General features: G+C 39.4%; 2 protein-coding genes across 2 annotated transcripts in view; one reads left to right on the top strand and one right to left on the bottom strand.

Annotated features, from left to right (window-relative positions):
- Positions 1 to 1241, top strand: part of LOC149283402 (pecanex-like protein 2) — a 65457-nt gene extending 64216 nt beyond the window's left edge. Inside the window, exon 31 of the mRNA XM_089497629.1 lies at positions 1137 to 1241. Within this exon, the coding sequence (XP_089353755.1) occupies positions 1137 to 1241 (105 nt within the window). The remainder of the gene's footprint in view (positions 1 to 1136) is intronic.
- Positions 1242 to 8812: 7571 nt separating this feature from the next.
- LOC149283403 (cancer-related nucleoside-triphosphatase-like) lies at positions 8813 to 15492 on the bottom strand. The gene is made up of 5 exons (XM_089497641.1): positions 15459 to 15492; positions 12774 to 12936; positions 12158 to 12254; positions 10142 to 10351; positions 8813 to 8881 (listed from the first exon to the last, which is right to left on the bottom strand). The coding sequence occupies exons 1-5, from the start codon at positions 15490 to 15492 to the stop codon at positions 8813 to 8815; spliced, it is 573 nt and encodes a 190-aa protein (XP_089353767.1).
- Positions 15493 to 15727: the final 235 nt, after the last annotated feature.

The raw sequence follows: 15727 nt of genomic DNA on the forward strand, positions 1-15727 counted from the left end.
ATATTAATTAATTTACTAACATTCACTCATTCATAGATACTCATTAATTCCTGAATGCATACTCATTCATACAATCTCTCCCACCCCCTAAGCTGAACTGCAGAACTCAATGCCGCTCGCACACATCCGCCCAAGGGAAGCAGAAACAGAGCAGAGTTATGTGATGTGACGTAAAGTCATGTGACTCCGCTGAGTGGAACAAGAGATGTTGCTCGCACAGTGCGAGCAACGCACAGGTAAGCAGCAGGGCCCCTGCGGAAGTGATCACGGCCCTGGCGGTTGTGTGGCCGCATCAGCCACTTTAGGGCACGGCCAGACGTTTTATTTTGATTTAGGGCGGCCTGGGGGCAATTGCCCCCCTGAGTATACTCACATTCATAAAGACCTGAAATGCCATGTATGTATTCTGTTCCTGACCTCCCAAGTCCTTGCAGACATCCTTCAAGCATCTGGAAATTGTTGGCTCTGTTGGCATTGTTATAAATTACTGTATTTGCTGAATTATAAAACAACCCCCCAAAATTTTAATATTAATTTAGGGAAAAAGAAAAAGCCTGAATATAAGGCTACCATATAGGAAAAAAGTTTTACTAGTAAACATTAATTTACATGTAAACTATTTTTTTCATATTTAATAAAAACTTGGATAGAGAAAAATGCATTTTTTTTAATTTCCTTTTATTTGCCAACCTGCCCCCCCAGTTATGCACATCTTCCCATAGTTTTGCACATCTGCCCCCAGCGGACGTACCGGGAGCGGAGGTTGTCTGCGAGCATGCCGGGGACCTGGATCCTCCTCTCTGGCAGCTGGTGGACGTCTGAGCGATGCACACAGACAACCTTCGCTACCGACACTTCCGCTAGGGTTTCTATAATGGAGCACCGGGAGGTCATGTCATGCCGGCGCTCGGTCATAAAAGCCCCAGAGGAAGTGCCGGCTGTAACAGAGGTTGCCAGAGAGGAGGATCCAGGTCCCCTGCAGTGCTGCGGGGTATCAAGAGTGTAGTCTTGTAGTCAGATCACTATTTGACCTCTGAAAAAAACTTGTCTTATATTCGAGCAAATACGGTAGGTCTTTTTATTCTGGAAATGTGGCAATTGACCTATTTTTCTTTTATATTTTTTCTGTTTTCCAGAGTGCCTTTGACACTAGCGATAACAGTGACGCCACCAATATTGGGCAAATTGCAGATGAAGAACACCCAGATGAAACAGATGTGACTCCTGAATTGGATTTATAATTTTATTGCAAAAATGTGCTGACCTAACAGCTGGGCAAATGACTGGATAAACAAGTTGTCATTATGAATATATTTTGCTATATCTGACCTACGTTGGATTTAGGCATGTAACAAATGAAATATTCAGTTAGATGTTATCTAAACTGAATAATGCATGAACACCTATAATTTAAAGCATTAATGTAAACAATTATTTCCTATTTAAGGATTGAAATATACTATTTTTGCTTGCCACATTTAAGTGTTTCAGATCATCCAACTAATTTTAATAAAATACAAAGACAACATGAGTAAACACAAAATACAGCTTTTAAATGATCATTTCATTTATTGAAGGTAGAGTTAATCAAAACCTGTACAGTCCGTGTGAAAAAGTAATTTCCTCTCTAAACCTGATAACTGCTTGGCCCATCCTTGGGGCAAACAACTGCAATCGAACATTTGCCATCATTTGTTTTTTTGAGCATGAACTGCCTTTTTAAGGTCATGCCACAGCATCTCAATCCAGTTCAAGTTAGGAATTTGAGCAGGTCGCTCCAAAACCTTAATTTCGTTTCTTTTAACCAATTCAGAGGTGGACTTGTTTGTGTGCTTCAGATCATTATCTTGCTGCATAACCTGTGCTTGAGCTTGAGGTCACAACCCAATGGCCGGACATTCTCTTTCAGAGTTTTCCCGGTAGAAAACAGAATTCATGGCTCCACCAATTATGGTGTCACCCAGGAAACGAAGCAGCAAAGCAACCACAGACCACCGACATGTTTGACTGTTGGTATAATGTTCTTATTGTGCAATTATGTGTTAGCTTTACACCAGATGTAACATGACCCATGTCTTTAAAAAAGTTTTATTCTTGACTTATCGGTCTACAGGATGATCCCAAAAGTCATCCAGATGTTTTTTGGTAAACGTGAGATGAGCCTTTGGGGTGTTTTTTTTCTTTTTTTTGTCATCAGTGATTTTCCACTTGTAACTCTCTCATGGATGCAATTTTTGCAGTTTCTTATTGTGGAATCATGACTGAGGCAAGTGAGGCCTGCAATTCTTCACATGTTACTCTTGATTCTTTTGTGACCTCTTCTGGGAAGCTTCACCACTGTTACAAGTTTTCTCCATTTGTCATATGGCATTTGAAATGGCTTAGTTACCCTTTCCAGATTGATAAAGGTCAGACTTTTTTTTTGTGCAAATTCTGTGCTGCTTTTTGAGACCATTTAGCCTACTTCACTTTGCAACCTAAGTTCTATTTCATTGGTGTATAAGATTAAACAGGGCTAGCAGTAATTATGCCTGAGTGTGTTTAGTGAAATTTAACCCAATTATCAATTCAATTTGATTAATTGGTTGATTTAGTAACTAAGGGTCAATTACTTAACATAGGGCCAGGTAGGGTTGGATATCTGTTTACCTTCTATACATGAAATTATTTACTTGGGTTATCTTTGTCTAATATTAAAATTAATTTGATCTGAAACATTTAAGTTTGACAAATATGCAAAATAGAAGAAATTGGTAAGGGACAAATACTTTTTCACAGCACTGTGGGCATGAAGATATGATATCCATTATAGATTACATACAGTAGGTCACCTACCTGCCATGTCACTAGACTTGATGTCAATTGATTTAAACCCTTACTGCAGATACTGTTTGATATTTTAATAGGAGTAGACATTCTGCCCATTGAAAACAGTCTTCTGCTAAATGTTTGCACTTATTTTATTTGAGCATGAAATGTATGTAACGTATCTGAAATTTAGGAATATGTAAGATTTTGGCCTGTTCGTTGCATGAAGCTGTATCGACAGCTTGCATACCAAACATCAGGAACCTTTTTGAAAATATGAATGACAGTGGAACTTTCTACCAATAACTTACACATGCAATGACAAAAAGGAAAAGTAAATAACTCCATTGGGGTGGACATTTACGAATGCATAAAGAACTTTAGGGGCTAACAAACCAACAAATATTTGCTTACAATAGTGTTATGTTTAATCTAAAATAAACTGAAATAAAAGAACTGCACCTGTGTCTTTTGGGAAATCATTTCTTGCATGGTTCTGCAGCATTTAGGCTGGGGGGCACATCCTGCCAAGCGTCTATTAATATAGCAGCCAAAAACACATTTGGCATACCACACATCTAATGTTCACAAGCTAGCTTTATTTACTAAAGGAAGAGGGTTTGTAGAAGAGCTATGGTTTCTTCACTTCACATTATAAAGAGCCAACCCCAGTGAGCTTCTGCTGCAGAGAGAATGAATAAACTATGAAAAGAACAAAATTAGGTGTGTGTAAGCACAGTGATATGGTGCAACAAAAGGGAAACAACTTCAAAAGTCTCACTGCTTGTGATATGAATAATCTACAATGTAATACATGATAAAACATGGGGTTGTCTGCACACTCAAAAGAAAGAATAGGTGTGAAAATACATATAAATACCACTTTTGTCCTTATATCAGATCAGTTCTTGCATAATACAAAGTGATATAAAACCTAACTCCTTGGGTGCTTATTTACCAAAAAAAAACCAAAGAAACAGAACCAAAAATCATTGTGCGAGACAAATATAAAAAAATAGTGAGGGACGTATATAATGTAATTCACCTTTCTATTCGCTATTTCTTAAGAATCCAGCCATTATCCAAAGCTCTCGTGCCTTAAGAAACAGAAGTATGTGGAGATTTACACAAGAGTCTTGGGGACAGAGAATAAAATAGTTATATGAGGTAGGTAGAAGATGCAATGTAATGCAATGCATAGAAAAGCAATGCACGGAAAAATCAAGAATATGTTTTTCAATAATTACAAGATGTATACTACTGTTGTGTGTGGTTTTTGTTCCCCTTTTATAATAAGGGAGAGAGAGAGGCTCATGATTTCCTTTTTATAGGACTTCAACCATAATACAAAGCAACCAATCAACTTGCTTAATATAATCCAATTAGGGCTGCAGCTAACAATTATTTTCATGATCGATTAGTTGGCCGATTATTTTTTCCATTAAAAAATAAATGTAAATTTTTCATTTATTTAAAATAATTTAATAAACAAAAAGGATGTCAAAAACAAACGGCAGAATAAAAAAAAGGTGATAAAAATGCATTTGTTTTTATTTCCCAACCTGCCTCCCAATTATGCACATTTGAGCCCAGGCTTGCCACACTGCCTCCCACATATGCCACATACCCCCAGACATGCCACTCCGCCCTCCCCACATATGCCTTTATATATCCTATATGCCTTATACCCCCAGATGTCACTCCGTCCTCCCCAGATATCCCATAGTGCCCTCGTAGATTCACAGACTCGTTCACAGCACACAGACACAATACTTTTAGAAATAAATACAGGGTTATTCTTCACTGGCCCCAGGATTTAGATTCCCCTTAGTTTGCCCCCCTTTACCTCTAACTTCACCTTAAGTTAACCTTATTAAATTAACCCTCAGTCCTTAGCATTAAATGAACCCTAAAGACTCCATCAACCATAACTGCCCCTAAGTTAACCCTAATGACCCCATCAACCATAACTGCCCCTAAATTAACCCTAAACAGCCCATTAACCATAACTGCCCCTAAATTAACCCTAAACTCCCCATCAACCATAACTGCTCCTAAATTAACCCTAAACACCCCATCAACCATAACTGCCCTTAAATTAACCCTAAACTCCCCATTAACCATAACTGCTTCTAAATTAACCCTAAACACCCCATCAACCATAACTGCCCTTAAATTAACCCTAAACAGCCCATTAACCCTAAACTCCCCATCAACTATAACTGCCCCTAAATTAACCCTAAACTAACCCTAAACATCCCATTAACCATAACTGCCCCTAAATTAACCCTAAACACCCCATTAACCATAACTGCCCCTAGATTAATCCTAAACACCCCATTAACCATAACTGCCCCTAAATTAACCCTAAACACCCCATCAACTATAACTGCCCCTAAATTAACCCTACACACCCCATCAACTATAACTGCCCCCTAAATTAACCCTAAACACCCCATCAACTATAACTGCCCCTAAATTAACCCTACACACCCCATCAACTATAACTGCCCCCTAAATTAACCCTAAACACCCCATTAACTATAACTGCCTCTAAATTAACCCTAAACACCCCATTAACCATAACTGCCCCTAAATGAACCCTAAACACCCCATCAACCATAAATGCCCTTAAATGAACCCTAAACACCCCATCGACTATAACTGCCCCTAAATGAACCCTACACACCCCATCAACTATAACTGCCCCCTAAATTAACCCTAAACACCCCATTAACCATAACTGCCCCTAGATTAATCCTAAACACCCCATTAACCATAACTGCCCCTAAATTGACCCTAAACACCCCATCAACTATAACTGCCCCTAAATGAACCCTAAACACCCCATCAACTATAACTGCCCCTAAATGAACCCTACACACCCCATCAACTATAACTGCCCCCTAAATTAACCCTAAACACCCCATCAACTATAACTGCCTCTAAATTAACCCTAAACACCCCATCAACTATAACTGCCCCCTAAATTAACCCTTAACACCCCATCAACTATAACTGCCCCCTAAATTAACCCTAAACACCCCATCAACTATAACTGCCCCTAAATTAACCCTAAACACCCCATTAACCATAGCTGCCCCTAAATTAACCCCAAACACCCCATCAACCATAACTGCCCCTAAATTAACCCTAAACACCCCATCAACCATAACTGCCCCTAAACTAACTCTAAACACCCCATTAACCATAACTGCCCCTAAATTAACCCCAAACACCCCATCAACCATAACTGCCCCTAAATTAACCCTAAACACCCCATCAACCATAACTGCCCCTAAATTAACCCTAAACACCCCATTAACCATAACTGCCCCTAAATTAACCCTAAACACCCCATCAACCATAACTGCCCCTAAACTAACTCTAAACACCCCATTAACCATAACTGCCCCTAAATTAACCCCAAACACCCCATCAACCATAACTGCCCCTAAATTAACCCTAAACACCCCATTAACCATAACTGCCCCCTAAATTAACCCTAAACACCCCATCAACCATAACTGCCCCTAAATTAACCCTAAACACCCCATCAACCATAACTGCCCCTAAATTAACCCTAAACACCCCATTAACCATAACTGCCCCTAAATTAACCCTAAACACCCCATTAACCATAACTGCCCCTAAATTAACCCTAAACACCCCATCAACCATAACTGCCCCTAAACTAACTCTAAACACCCCATTAACCATAACTGCCCCTAAATTAACCCCAAACACCCCATCAACCATAACTGCCCCTAAATTAACCCTAAACACCCCATTAACCCTAACTGCCCCTAAACATCCCATTAACCATAACTGCCCCTAGATTAATCCTAAACACCCCATTAACCATAACTGCTCCTAAATTAACCCTAAACACCCCATCAACTATAACTGCCCCTAAATGAACCCTAAACACCCCATCAACTATAACTGCCCCTAAATGAACCCTACACACCCCATCAACTATAACTGCCCCCTAAATTAACCCTTAACACCCCATCAACTATAACTGCCCCCTAAGTTAACCCTAAACACCCCATTAACTATAACTGCCTCTAAATTAACCCTAAACACCCCATCAACCATAACTGCCCCTAAATTAACCCTAAACACCCCATTAACCATAGCTGCCCCTAAATTAACCCTAAACACCCCATTAACCATAACTGCCCCTAAATGAACCCTAAACACCCCATCAACCATAACTGCCCCTAAACTAACTCTAAACACCCCATTAACCATAACTGCCCCTAAATTAACCCAAAACACCCCATCAACCATAACTGCCCCTAAATTAACCCTAAACACCCCATTAACCCTAACTGCCCCTAAACATCCCATTAACCATAACTGCCCCTAGATTAATCCTAAACACCCCATTAACCATAACTGCTCCTAAATTAACCCTAAACACCCCATCAACTATAACTGCCCCTAAATGAACCCTAAACACCCCATCAACTATAACTGCCCCTAAATTAACCCTAAACACCCCATTAACCATAGCTGCCCCTAAATTAACCCTAAACACTCCATCAACCATAACTGCCCCTAAATTAACCCTAAACACCTCAACTATAACTGCCCCTAAATTAACCCTAAACAGCCCATTAACCATAACTGCCCCAAAATTAACCCTAAACACCCCATTAACCATAACTGCCCCAAAATTAACCCCAAACACCCATCAACCATAACTGCCCCTAAATTAACCCTAAACACCCCATTAACCATAACTGCCCTTAAATTAACCCCCACTTCCCCTAACTTTCAGCAGCCCAAATATTAATTTTATACTCACAGTAGCCATGTGGATGCCAATGGGCGGGGCCAAACGGCAGTGACTGCAGGGAAGGACTGGGAGAAAGGAAGGGGTGGGGCCAATCTGTAGTGACTGCAGGGAGGGACAGGAAAGTAGTAACTGCTGCTGTGAGTCACACTGAAATGAGGGGCATTTTAGGGAGCATTTTCTCTGAAAAAAACTCATTTTATAATCGATAAAAATCGATTCAACTAATCGGTAATGAAGTTCATTGGCAACGAATTTCATTATCGATTATTATCGATTTTATCGATTACTTGTTGCAGCCCTAAATCTAATAAAGTTCAAAATGTGTGCAATTTGACCCAAGCAGAATATTTAATGCTTCAAAGGAAACGTTTGCGACTTTTAATCAGTAAAATGTTCTTTGAAATAAGACTTCAGTATGCACAGAAACAGTGAAATAAATACATACATACATACATACATATTTGTCGTTTTCATTTACATGAAAAACTATTTGGGCAATGGTTCTTTTGTAAAATGTAATTCAATAAGATGTATTTCTTATACATTAAGGGATAATCTATTATTATTTTACAATAATAAAAGTAAAATGTTTTCAAAGTATTCCCCTTGCTATATCTGGTTGGCCCGGGCTGCTCCTGACAAGTTTACAGGTGGTCACCCCGAAAACACATATTGAACTACAACAAAATACTCTTCATTTAACCATAAACAAATTTTTCATGAAGTTTTTTTTTTTTTTTTTTTACATTTGTTCAAGAGGTTTACAAACTGAAGGCTGTTGTCTAGGTAAGCAGGGTTTAAAACAAAATACTGCTTATTTGGCAGCCAAAATATGCATTTTAAATATTTACAACACTGCTGCTAATCCAAAAGAGAAGAATGTATTATATGCTGACAATATCTGTCCATGTCTAACAGTCCCTCAAAGTAAAACAACTCCACGTAGCTAATCAGGTGCTTTCTAATGATATAACTCAATAGCATCCAGTAGTGGGGTTGTAACTCTATGAACACAGCTTTGCCCCGTTTGGCACAGTCTTTGAATTTTAGGTAATCCAGTCTTACAAAAAAGTTGCTGATTACTGAATTATGCGTGCATTACTTGCTCAATTAATAATCAAACCATAGGAAACTTTAAAAAAAACAAAACAAAAAAAAAACAAAAAAAACCCAAAACAATGTGTTACTTTAAATACACTATTTTCTGCAGTCATATATTGCAGTAACTATTTCTTCCAGTATGACATCTCTATTTTCTTTTGTAATCTGAAAAACAAAAATAAGTACATTATTTTGAGCTTTTTTTACGTTTGTTGATGAGAACACTGACACCGGTTTCCAATAACCATAATAAAGCCTGTTACCAATAAAGTGCAAAGAAATGAAAACACTAGGGTTTCCCAAGAATTGAAAACCAGGGGTGCCACTGAATGCCCAAACCCATATACTGACATGTGCAGGGCTTAGTAACCAAGGAGGACTGCTTGGGTGCCCCCACTACATAGGCAGGAGAATATAATAAATCTGATCGGTACAGGGAACGTTTCTTTGATTCCTTGTGTAAAGAAAATAGCCCGTCTAGAAAACTGGATGACCAGTAGAAAGTTGTTGTTTTTTCCATGCAGGTGTAATTGAAACCATGAAATCTGGTGGTCTGTATCAAATGTAACACAAGTACAGAATGTAGTAGAAGCATTAGTAAACAATCATCTACAGACACCAGACAAGCCAGAAGGCTTGTTTTTTCCCTCAGAGATCTCATGGTGCTGCCACAACCACAAGGGATTCTGGGTAGGCGCATGCAAATAAGGTCAGCAATGATCACCTTTTGCCTCTATATCCACTTTATACATGGATCCCTTGAAAGTAACTGCCTGCTGTACAAGACAGCCTTTAGACAAAACTCAGGTAAGAGGTACAGTAGCCAGATCACCACTCATAGACGGCTGTTTCGTCCTTAATGGGACTTGTCAGCATGAGGTTGTAATACTGGCTTAATACTTGAGGCTTGGGGAAGCACGAGAAATACCAATAACAAAAGTTATGGTGGGTAAAGGTGATGGAAAACCCTTCCACTTAAAATTAAGGGGGTAGTAGAAGCATTATTAAACACTCATTTACAGACACCAGACAAGCCAGAAGGCCTGTTTTTTCCCTCAGAAAACTCATGGTGCTGCCACAACCCCAAGGGATTCTGGGTAGTACAGAAAGTAAGCATCCTGTGGTGAGCTTTATGTGCCAATCATTCAATCTGAAATAGTTAATAGACTTGCAATCTCCAACGCAATTTTTAAATATCATAACATAGCGTTATGCCCAATCATGTCCTGTCGGATGTTTGCTTGACTCTACCAATCGCTGGCTGTTGCCTCCTTAAGTTAAACAAATTATTTTGTTCAGTCAGGTGCACATGATAGGCACAGGATAGATGCATTGTTGTTCTCTCTGTGTTTGTGTCAGCAATACATTGACAAACAGGGTGCAGGTATTCAAAAATGTCTTCTCCCATTTTAGCAGATTACTTACATGGAACACTTTAACATCTTGCCTTTTTCTTATTTCATCCACAAGTGGCAGAGGCTTCCCTTTGGGAACTGGAATAGTTCCAAATACCAAAGCACCCGCACAATCCAATGTTTTACGGACAGTGCGAATAAACGACTCGCTGAAGAGTTCCATTTTGCCAATTTCATCAATAACACATATCATTTTCTCTTTCCCATTTTCTTTTACTGTCTGTGAACAGAGACTTTAACTACAAAAACCAGACATGATGATGGAGTAAACAGATTAGCCACCTAAATGCACTAGGATCAGTGGCAACAATATAGCACATAAAATACCATAGTCCCAACAGGGGGGGGGGCCACTAATAATGTCCACCACTAAATGATGCCACTGAAAAAAACTAAATAAATATATAAAATTAAGATGCCAAAACAACAGGGTAACGCGGTATGCAATGATGTTATTGGACTAACATAACACTTAAGACACGCTTTCAAGAATTTTCCTCGAGTCTGAAGCATGTTCATTATCTGCCATAGTAATGTAGATTGGATTAGCTATATTAGTACAGTAGACAAGATGCCAAAATACCAGAGTATTGCTGTATGCACTGGTAGTTTTTTTATTGTACTAACATAATACAAGCTTGGGGGGGGTGTCACAGGAGCATCTGTGGCAAGGTTGTAGGGGTCTGCTAGGTAGGCACCTTCCCTATTAGTCGCTACAGCCACACCCCTGGATATCCATATATGGTTGGGAGGGTAGCTCCCCTTTTGATTGATCCCTAAGTTAATGGGATGCGGTCCGCCCCTGACCACACCCCCTGCACTGTGATTGGTTGCTCCCTGTTCTAGCCCTCTCCTGATTGGCGCCAGTTAAAGTGTTTAAGCTAATGTATTTATGCATTGTTCACCCTGTTCTTATCAAGATTGTCTCATGTATAAAGTTGGTGTTTTTGGTGTACAATAAAGGAGATTCTTACTTGTTGAAGCCTAAGACCGTGTCTGTAATTTGGGGACAAGGGACACTTTATCATGGAGTGTAACTACTTGGTTACTGGAAGTCTAGAGTATACAGAGGGGACCATAGGAGATGGCTGAAACTATTAATGGCAGAGACCATCCGTCTCTACAGGGTCCGTCACAGGGGGTTTCTCTCTTCCTCAGGTATTGCATCAGACCTGAGAGAGAGTAAAACTCTCGAAAGCTTTTCTTTATAACTAACAAATCAGGGGGAAAAGCGCCATGGAGTGTCCTGGAGTCTGTCAGGGTGTAAGATTCCCATACACATACATACACTAGTCCCCCCACAGCGTAGAGACTTGTCATGCTGCTACCTATATTCTGCCATTGCGAATCCATCACCTTATGCTTTTCAGTGAGGGGGCAGTGAAGAGGGTGCCTCGTGCACCCAGTAGGGAAACACAAAGTAGGTTGTGACCCTGCTGGACGCCTCACGGCACCCCCGCAGGAAAGCGTCAGAATTGTGCCGGATTCACAATGGTAGCCCTTGCCAGTTTTTACCCCCTTGTCTTGCAAATCGCTGGGCTCCAGGAAGTGATTTGTAGTCGCCATGGAAACACACAAGTAAGTTCCACAAACACAGTAATTAAGCCAAACTGCCCAGAAACATAATCTGTTGCTATGTGGCCCTAAACAACAGTGGAGAGATTGCTTTCCGCATGGTAAGCATTTATATGGGGAACCCCAGGTATGGTATACAAGACTGCATCTCTCTGAGCTGCTAATAACCAGCAGACAGAAAACTCAGAAAACTAATTGCAGCAGCTATCACCTTTGAAAACTAAAACTACTCATTTTTGTAATTAAATTCTTAAACACATCCCGGGACAGAAAAGCATTGTCAATTATTTGAAACCAAAGACAGGGAAAAGGACAGGTTAAGAAGATTAAAGGAATAATAAAGATTATGATGGTAGAGAATACTGGATAATGCATCTGGCAATTGCATGGGTAACAAATGGATGAGGCAAGTATAACACAGAGAGTTTAAGGAATAAAACATTTTTCTTACCGAGCTGAGTACAGGAAGAGCAAGCTGTTCAAACGAGACAAGATCTACAACATATTGTCCAACTCTGTATTCACGCCTATCTGTACGCCCATCTGACCTGCAAAACAAAACGCACCTTCACCAGCAACTAAAATCATGCATGCATACTGTACACACCAAATGTACCAATTAGCAAGAGACATATCATAGGACCATTTGATGTACCGAGTGAGTCCGAGTGCTTATGTTGTATACTAAGCATGTGTAATGCATTTCGGGTGTACAGGCATAAGAGGATTTCTCATCTATAGAACAAACAACTAAATGACCAGTATTCATTCTAATATCAATTATAAGTATAAAACCTAGAACGTGATCTATGTATAAATAAAAAATTGAACAGTATATTTCCCAGTGCCCATTTTAATGAAATACAGTACTAAATAAAGTAACTGGAGGACATACACATGCAAAAAAAAAAAAAAGCTGCAAGATGCATTTTCCAATATGTACCTAAAAAGGACAAAGGTAAAAAAAAAGAATATACTGATTCAGCAGGCGCAATAACTTTAAAGGCAACCTTAAGCATGTTGTTAGAAATCAATCAGAAAATCACACACAAGTAATAATTTCATACTGAGTTCGAGATAAGGTCCCACGTTTTCCTGACAAGGTTACGATATCAAATCCAATTCTTCTACCTCCTTGTCTTACTTCCTCCGTGTAAAATCCATCAATGGAAACACCAGATGATCTTAACATTTCTGATGCTTTCTTAATTAGAGTGGTCTTTCCAATCCCTAGATGGAGCAAAAGTGGAATATTGTTTAATGGGGCTATTTAAACCAAATGCAAACATCAGTTGTTAAATATCTTTTTCTTTGGAAAATCCATTATTGTACAATTTAGTAAACTTACATCGTTCTACACCAAAGGAATAGCCAGGACTTGCAATTCACATTTCACTTTTAAAGGAAAACTCTAAAGCTTATGATGAGAAGTCCCGTTACGTTTAAGTATTTGTGCCCCCACAAATGCGTGGGGGGGGTTCGCAGGGCATCTAACAAGCAGCCAATCAACCAGTGGCGTGAATCGTTGGACTACGTACAAGGCGGGAAGCTGCAGCTTCTCCTTAAGACAAAAATATTTTAAAGAACGCATATTAAAGTGCTCACAGAGTACTTTAACCCCTTCGCGACCTTTGCCGGTTCAGGACCGTCATGACAGGAAGGTCACTAAATGACCTTTGACGGTCCTGAACCGTCAAAAAATTAAATAAGCTTAGAAAGTGATCAACGATCACTTTCTTCGCTTAAACGGCGTTACTGTAATGCCTCGATGTCGAGGCATTCAGTAACGCCGAGATCGGCATCGGGGGCCATGTCTGGCCCCTCCCCGGGGCGTCAACAGCCGCCATACATTGTATGGCGGCGGACGCCAGTTTTAAAAGTGTTTAGGAGGCGATCAACGATCGCCTCCTAAACTTAAATGGTGTGGCTGGAATGCCTCGATCAGGAGGCATCCAGCGACACCAAACACTTACCTTTGGATGGGCTGTGACCGCTCCGGAGAGCGGTCACAGCCGCAGCTGCCGGTGATCTTCGCCATCAACAAGATGGTGGCGGCCCGGGAAAAAAACCAATAAAGAAGAAAGAGTTCGCTAGACGGTCTCCTGACCCTCTAGAGAACTCTGGCTCCACTTGCAGGTTGAATACAGGTACTGCATTCAACCAAGCAAGTCAATGGAACCCAGCTTTCTAATCACTATGTGATTAGTAAAATATAAAAAAAAAAATTAAAAAAAAAAAAAAAATTGAAAAAAATAAATAAAAAAAATGTGCTAACATTTAAAAATAATTATGCAGTGATTTGTCACTTGATGAACCATCCAGTACCAGCAAAATGTGTAAAAAAAAATATAAGTATTAAAAAAATAAAATAAAATAAAAAAATAAAGTTTATTATTTTGAGCAAGTGCTAAAATTTCTCAAAAATCTCAACAAAGAGTTAAAATAAAAGCACTTCAAATACCCAAGGGGTGTCTAATATATAAAAAAAATGGCTGATGGGGTAAATTGGAGTGGCCGAGCTCAAAGATAGGGCATAGGTACAGACTGAACAAAATGGAGAGAAAAAGCGCACTTCCCAAATGTGGCATTTTAAATCTCAAACAACCCGACAAACCCATGCATGTCGGGTATCACTGCAGTCAGGAGATGTTCCTGAACACACATTGGGGGGTTGTTTGACAGTGACATATACCAAAACCTGTATATCTATAACTAAAGTACAATTTGTGTGGAAAAAAAAATAAAAAAAATTACTATTACAAAGTTTGACAAAGTGTAGTTCTATAATTGGTGCATGGAAAGGGTTAAAATAGCATTTGGAATACCCTGGGGTGTCTAGTTTTCAAAAATATATGGTTTGAATGGGTTAAATTGAGTTAACCGGCTTCAAAGATGTTCCAAAGAGGAGATGGAGGCAGACTGACCAGATTTGTTAAAAAAGATTTGGAAATCATAAAACGCTGCTTGTACTTATTGCCCTATAACTTACAAAAAACAGCAAAAAAACATAAAAACATTGGGTATTTCTAAACTCAGGACAAGTAGTAGAATCTATTTAGCTAGTTTTTTTACTTGCTTTTTTAGGTGAGTAAAAGATTTTTCAAATAAAAGTCATAAAATGTGGTTTTTTTTCAATTTTTCACCATGTTTTTTTTATTTTTTTTTTATAGTAAATAAGATGATACGATCAAAGAAAGCCCATCTTGTCCTGAAAAAAACAATATATAACTTATGTGGGTACACTAAATGGGTGATGAGAAAATTACAGCTGAACACAAGCACCACAAAAGTGTCAAAACAGCCTCGGTCCCACAGGGTACAAAACGAAAAATGAGCCCGGTCCTTAAGGGGTTAATAAGCATTTTTCTTTGGCAAGGCTGCCGGGGACATTCACGTGTCATTTTTCACACAGATGTCATCATTTGTATTTCTCCTGTGACATCACATTTTCTGTATCGTATACAACGTAAAATATCTAGAATAGGCCTATAGAAGAGACCGTCACCTAACTACCCTGGAAAAGCTTGCAATGTAATGCAAACGAATGTAGACAATAAAAGCATCAGCCCCAATGCCAACTCCGTAAACATGTATGTGTTAATAAAACGTGTCAACTTTATACGTTTTCATACAGCAGTTAATAAACTGTTTTACGGCTTGCTAATGATACCAAATCTACTGTATATTATGCTTTTAGTATGCCCAGCCTAATATTTATCCATTCATTCTTTTTCCGGTTTTATCACAATTACCTGGCGGGCCCGTTAAGAAAACATGCTTATACATAGCGATCCCCTAATACGTAGTCGCCGTTTCCACACTACCTACTACGAGTCCCCGAAACTCCCTACCACGCCTCCTTGGAGTGAACCGGAAGTGACGCAATACCAGATATTGCTGACAGGCGCCTAACCAAACATTATTCGTTTCCCCTGACCAACTAGCTCCCAAAGGAACTACAACTCCCGGCATTCCTCGCTGTTCTACGGCCCAACCGAGCATAATAACGCGGAAGTGGTTG

The sequence above is a fragment of the Sceloporus occidentalis genome, unplaced genomic scaffold (genome assembly GCF_023333645.1).
Source record: "Sceloporus occidentalis isolate IW3139 unplaced genomic scaffold, rSceOcc1.0.p SCAF_105, whole genome shotgun sequence".
NCBI lineage: Eukaryota > Metazoa > Chordata > Lepidosauria > Squamata > Phrynosomatidae > Sceloporus > Sceloporus occidentalis.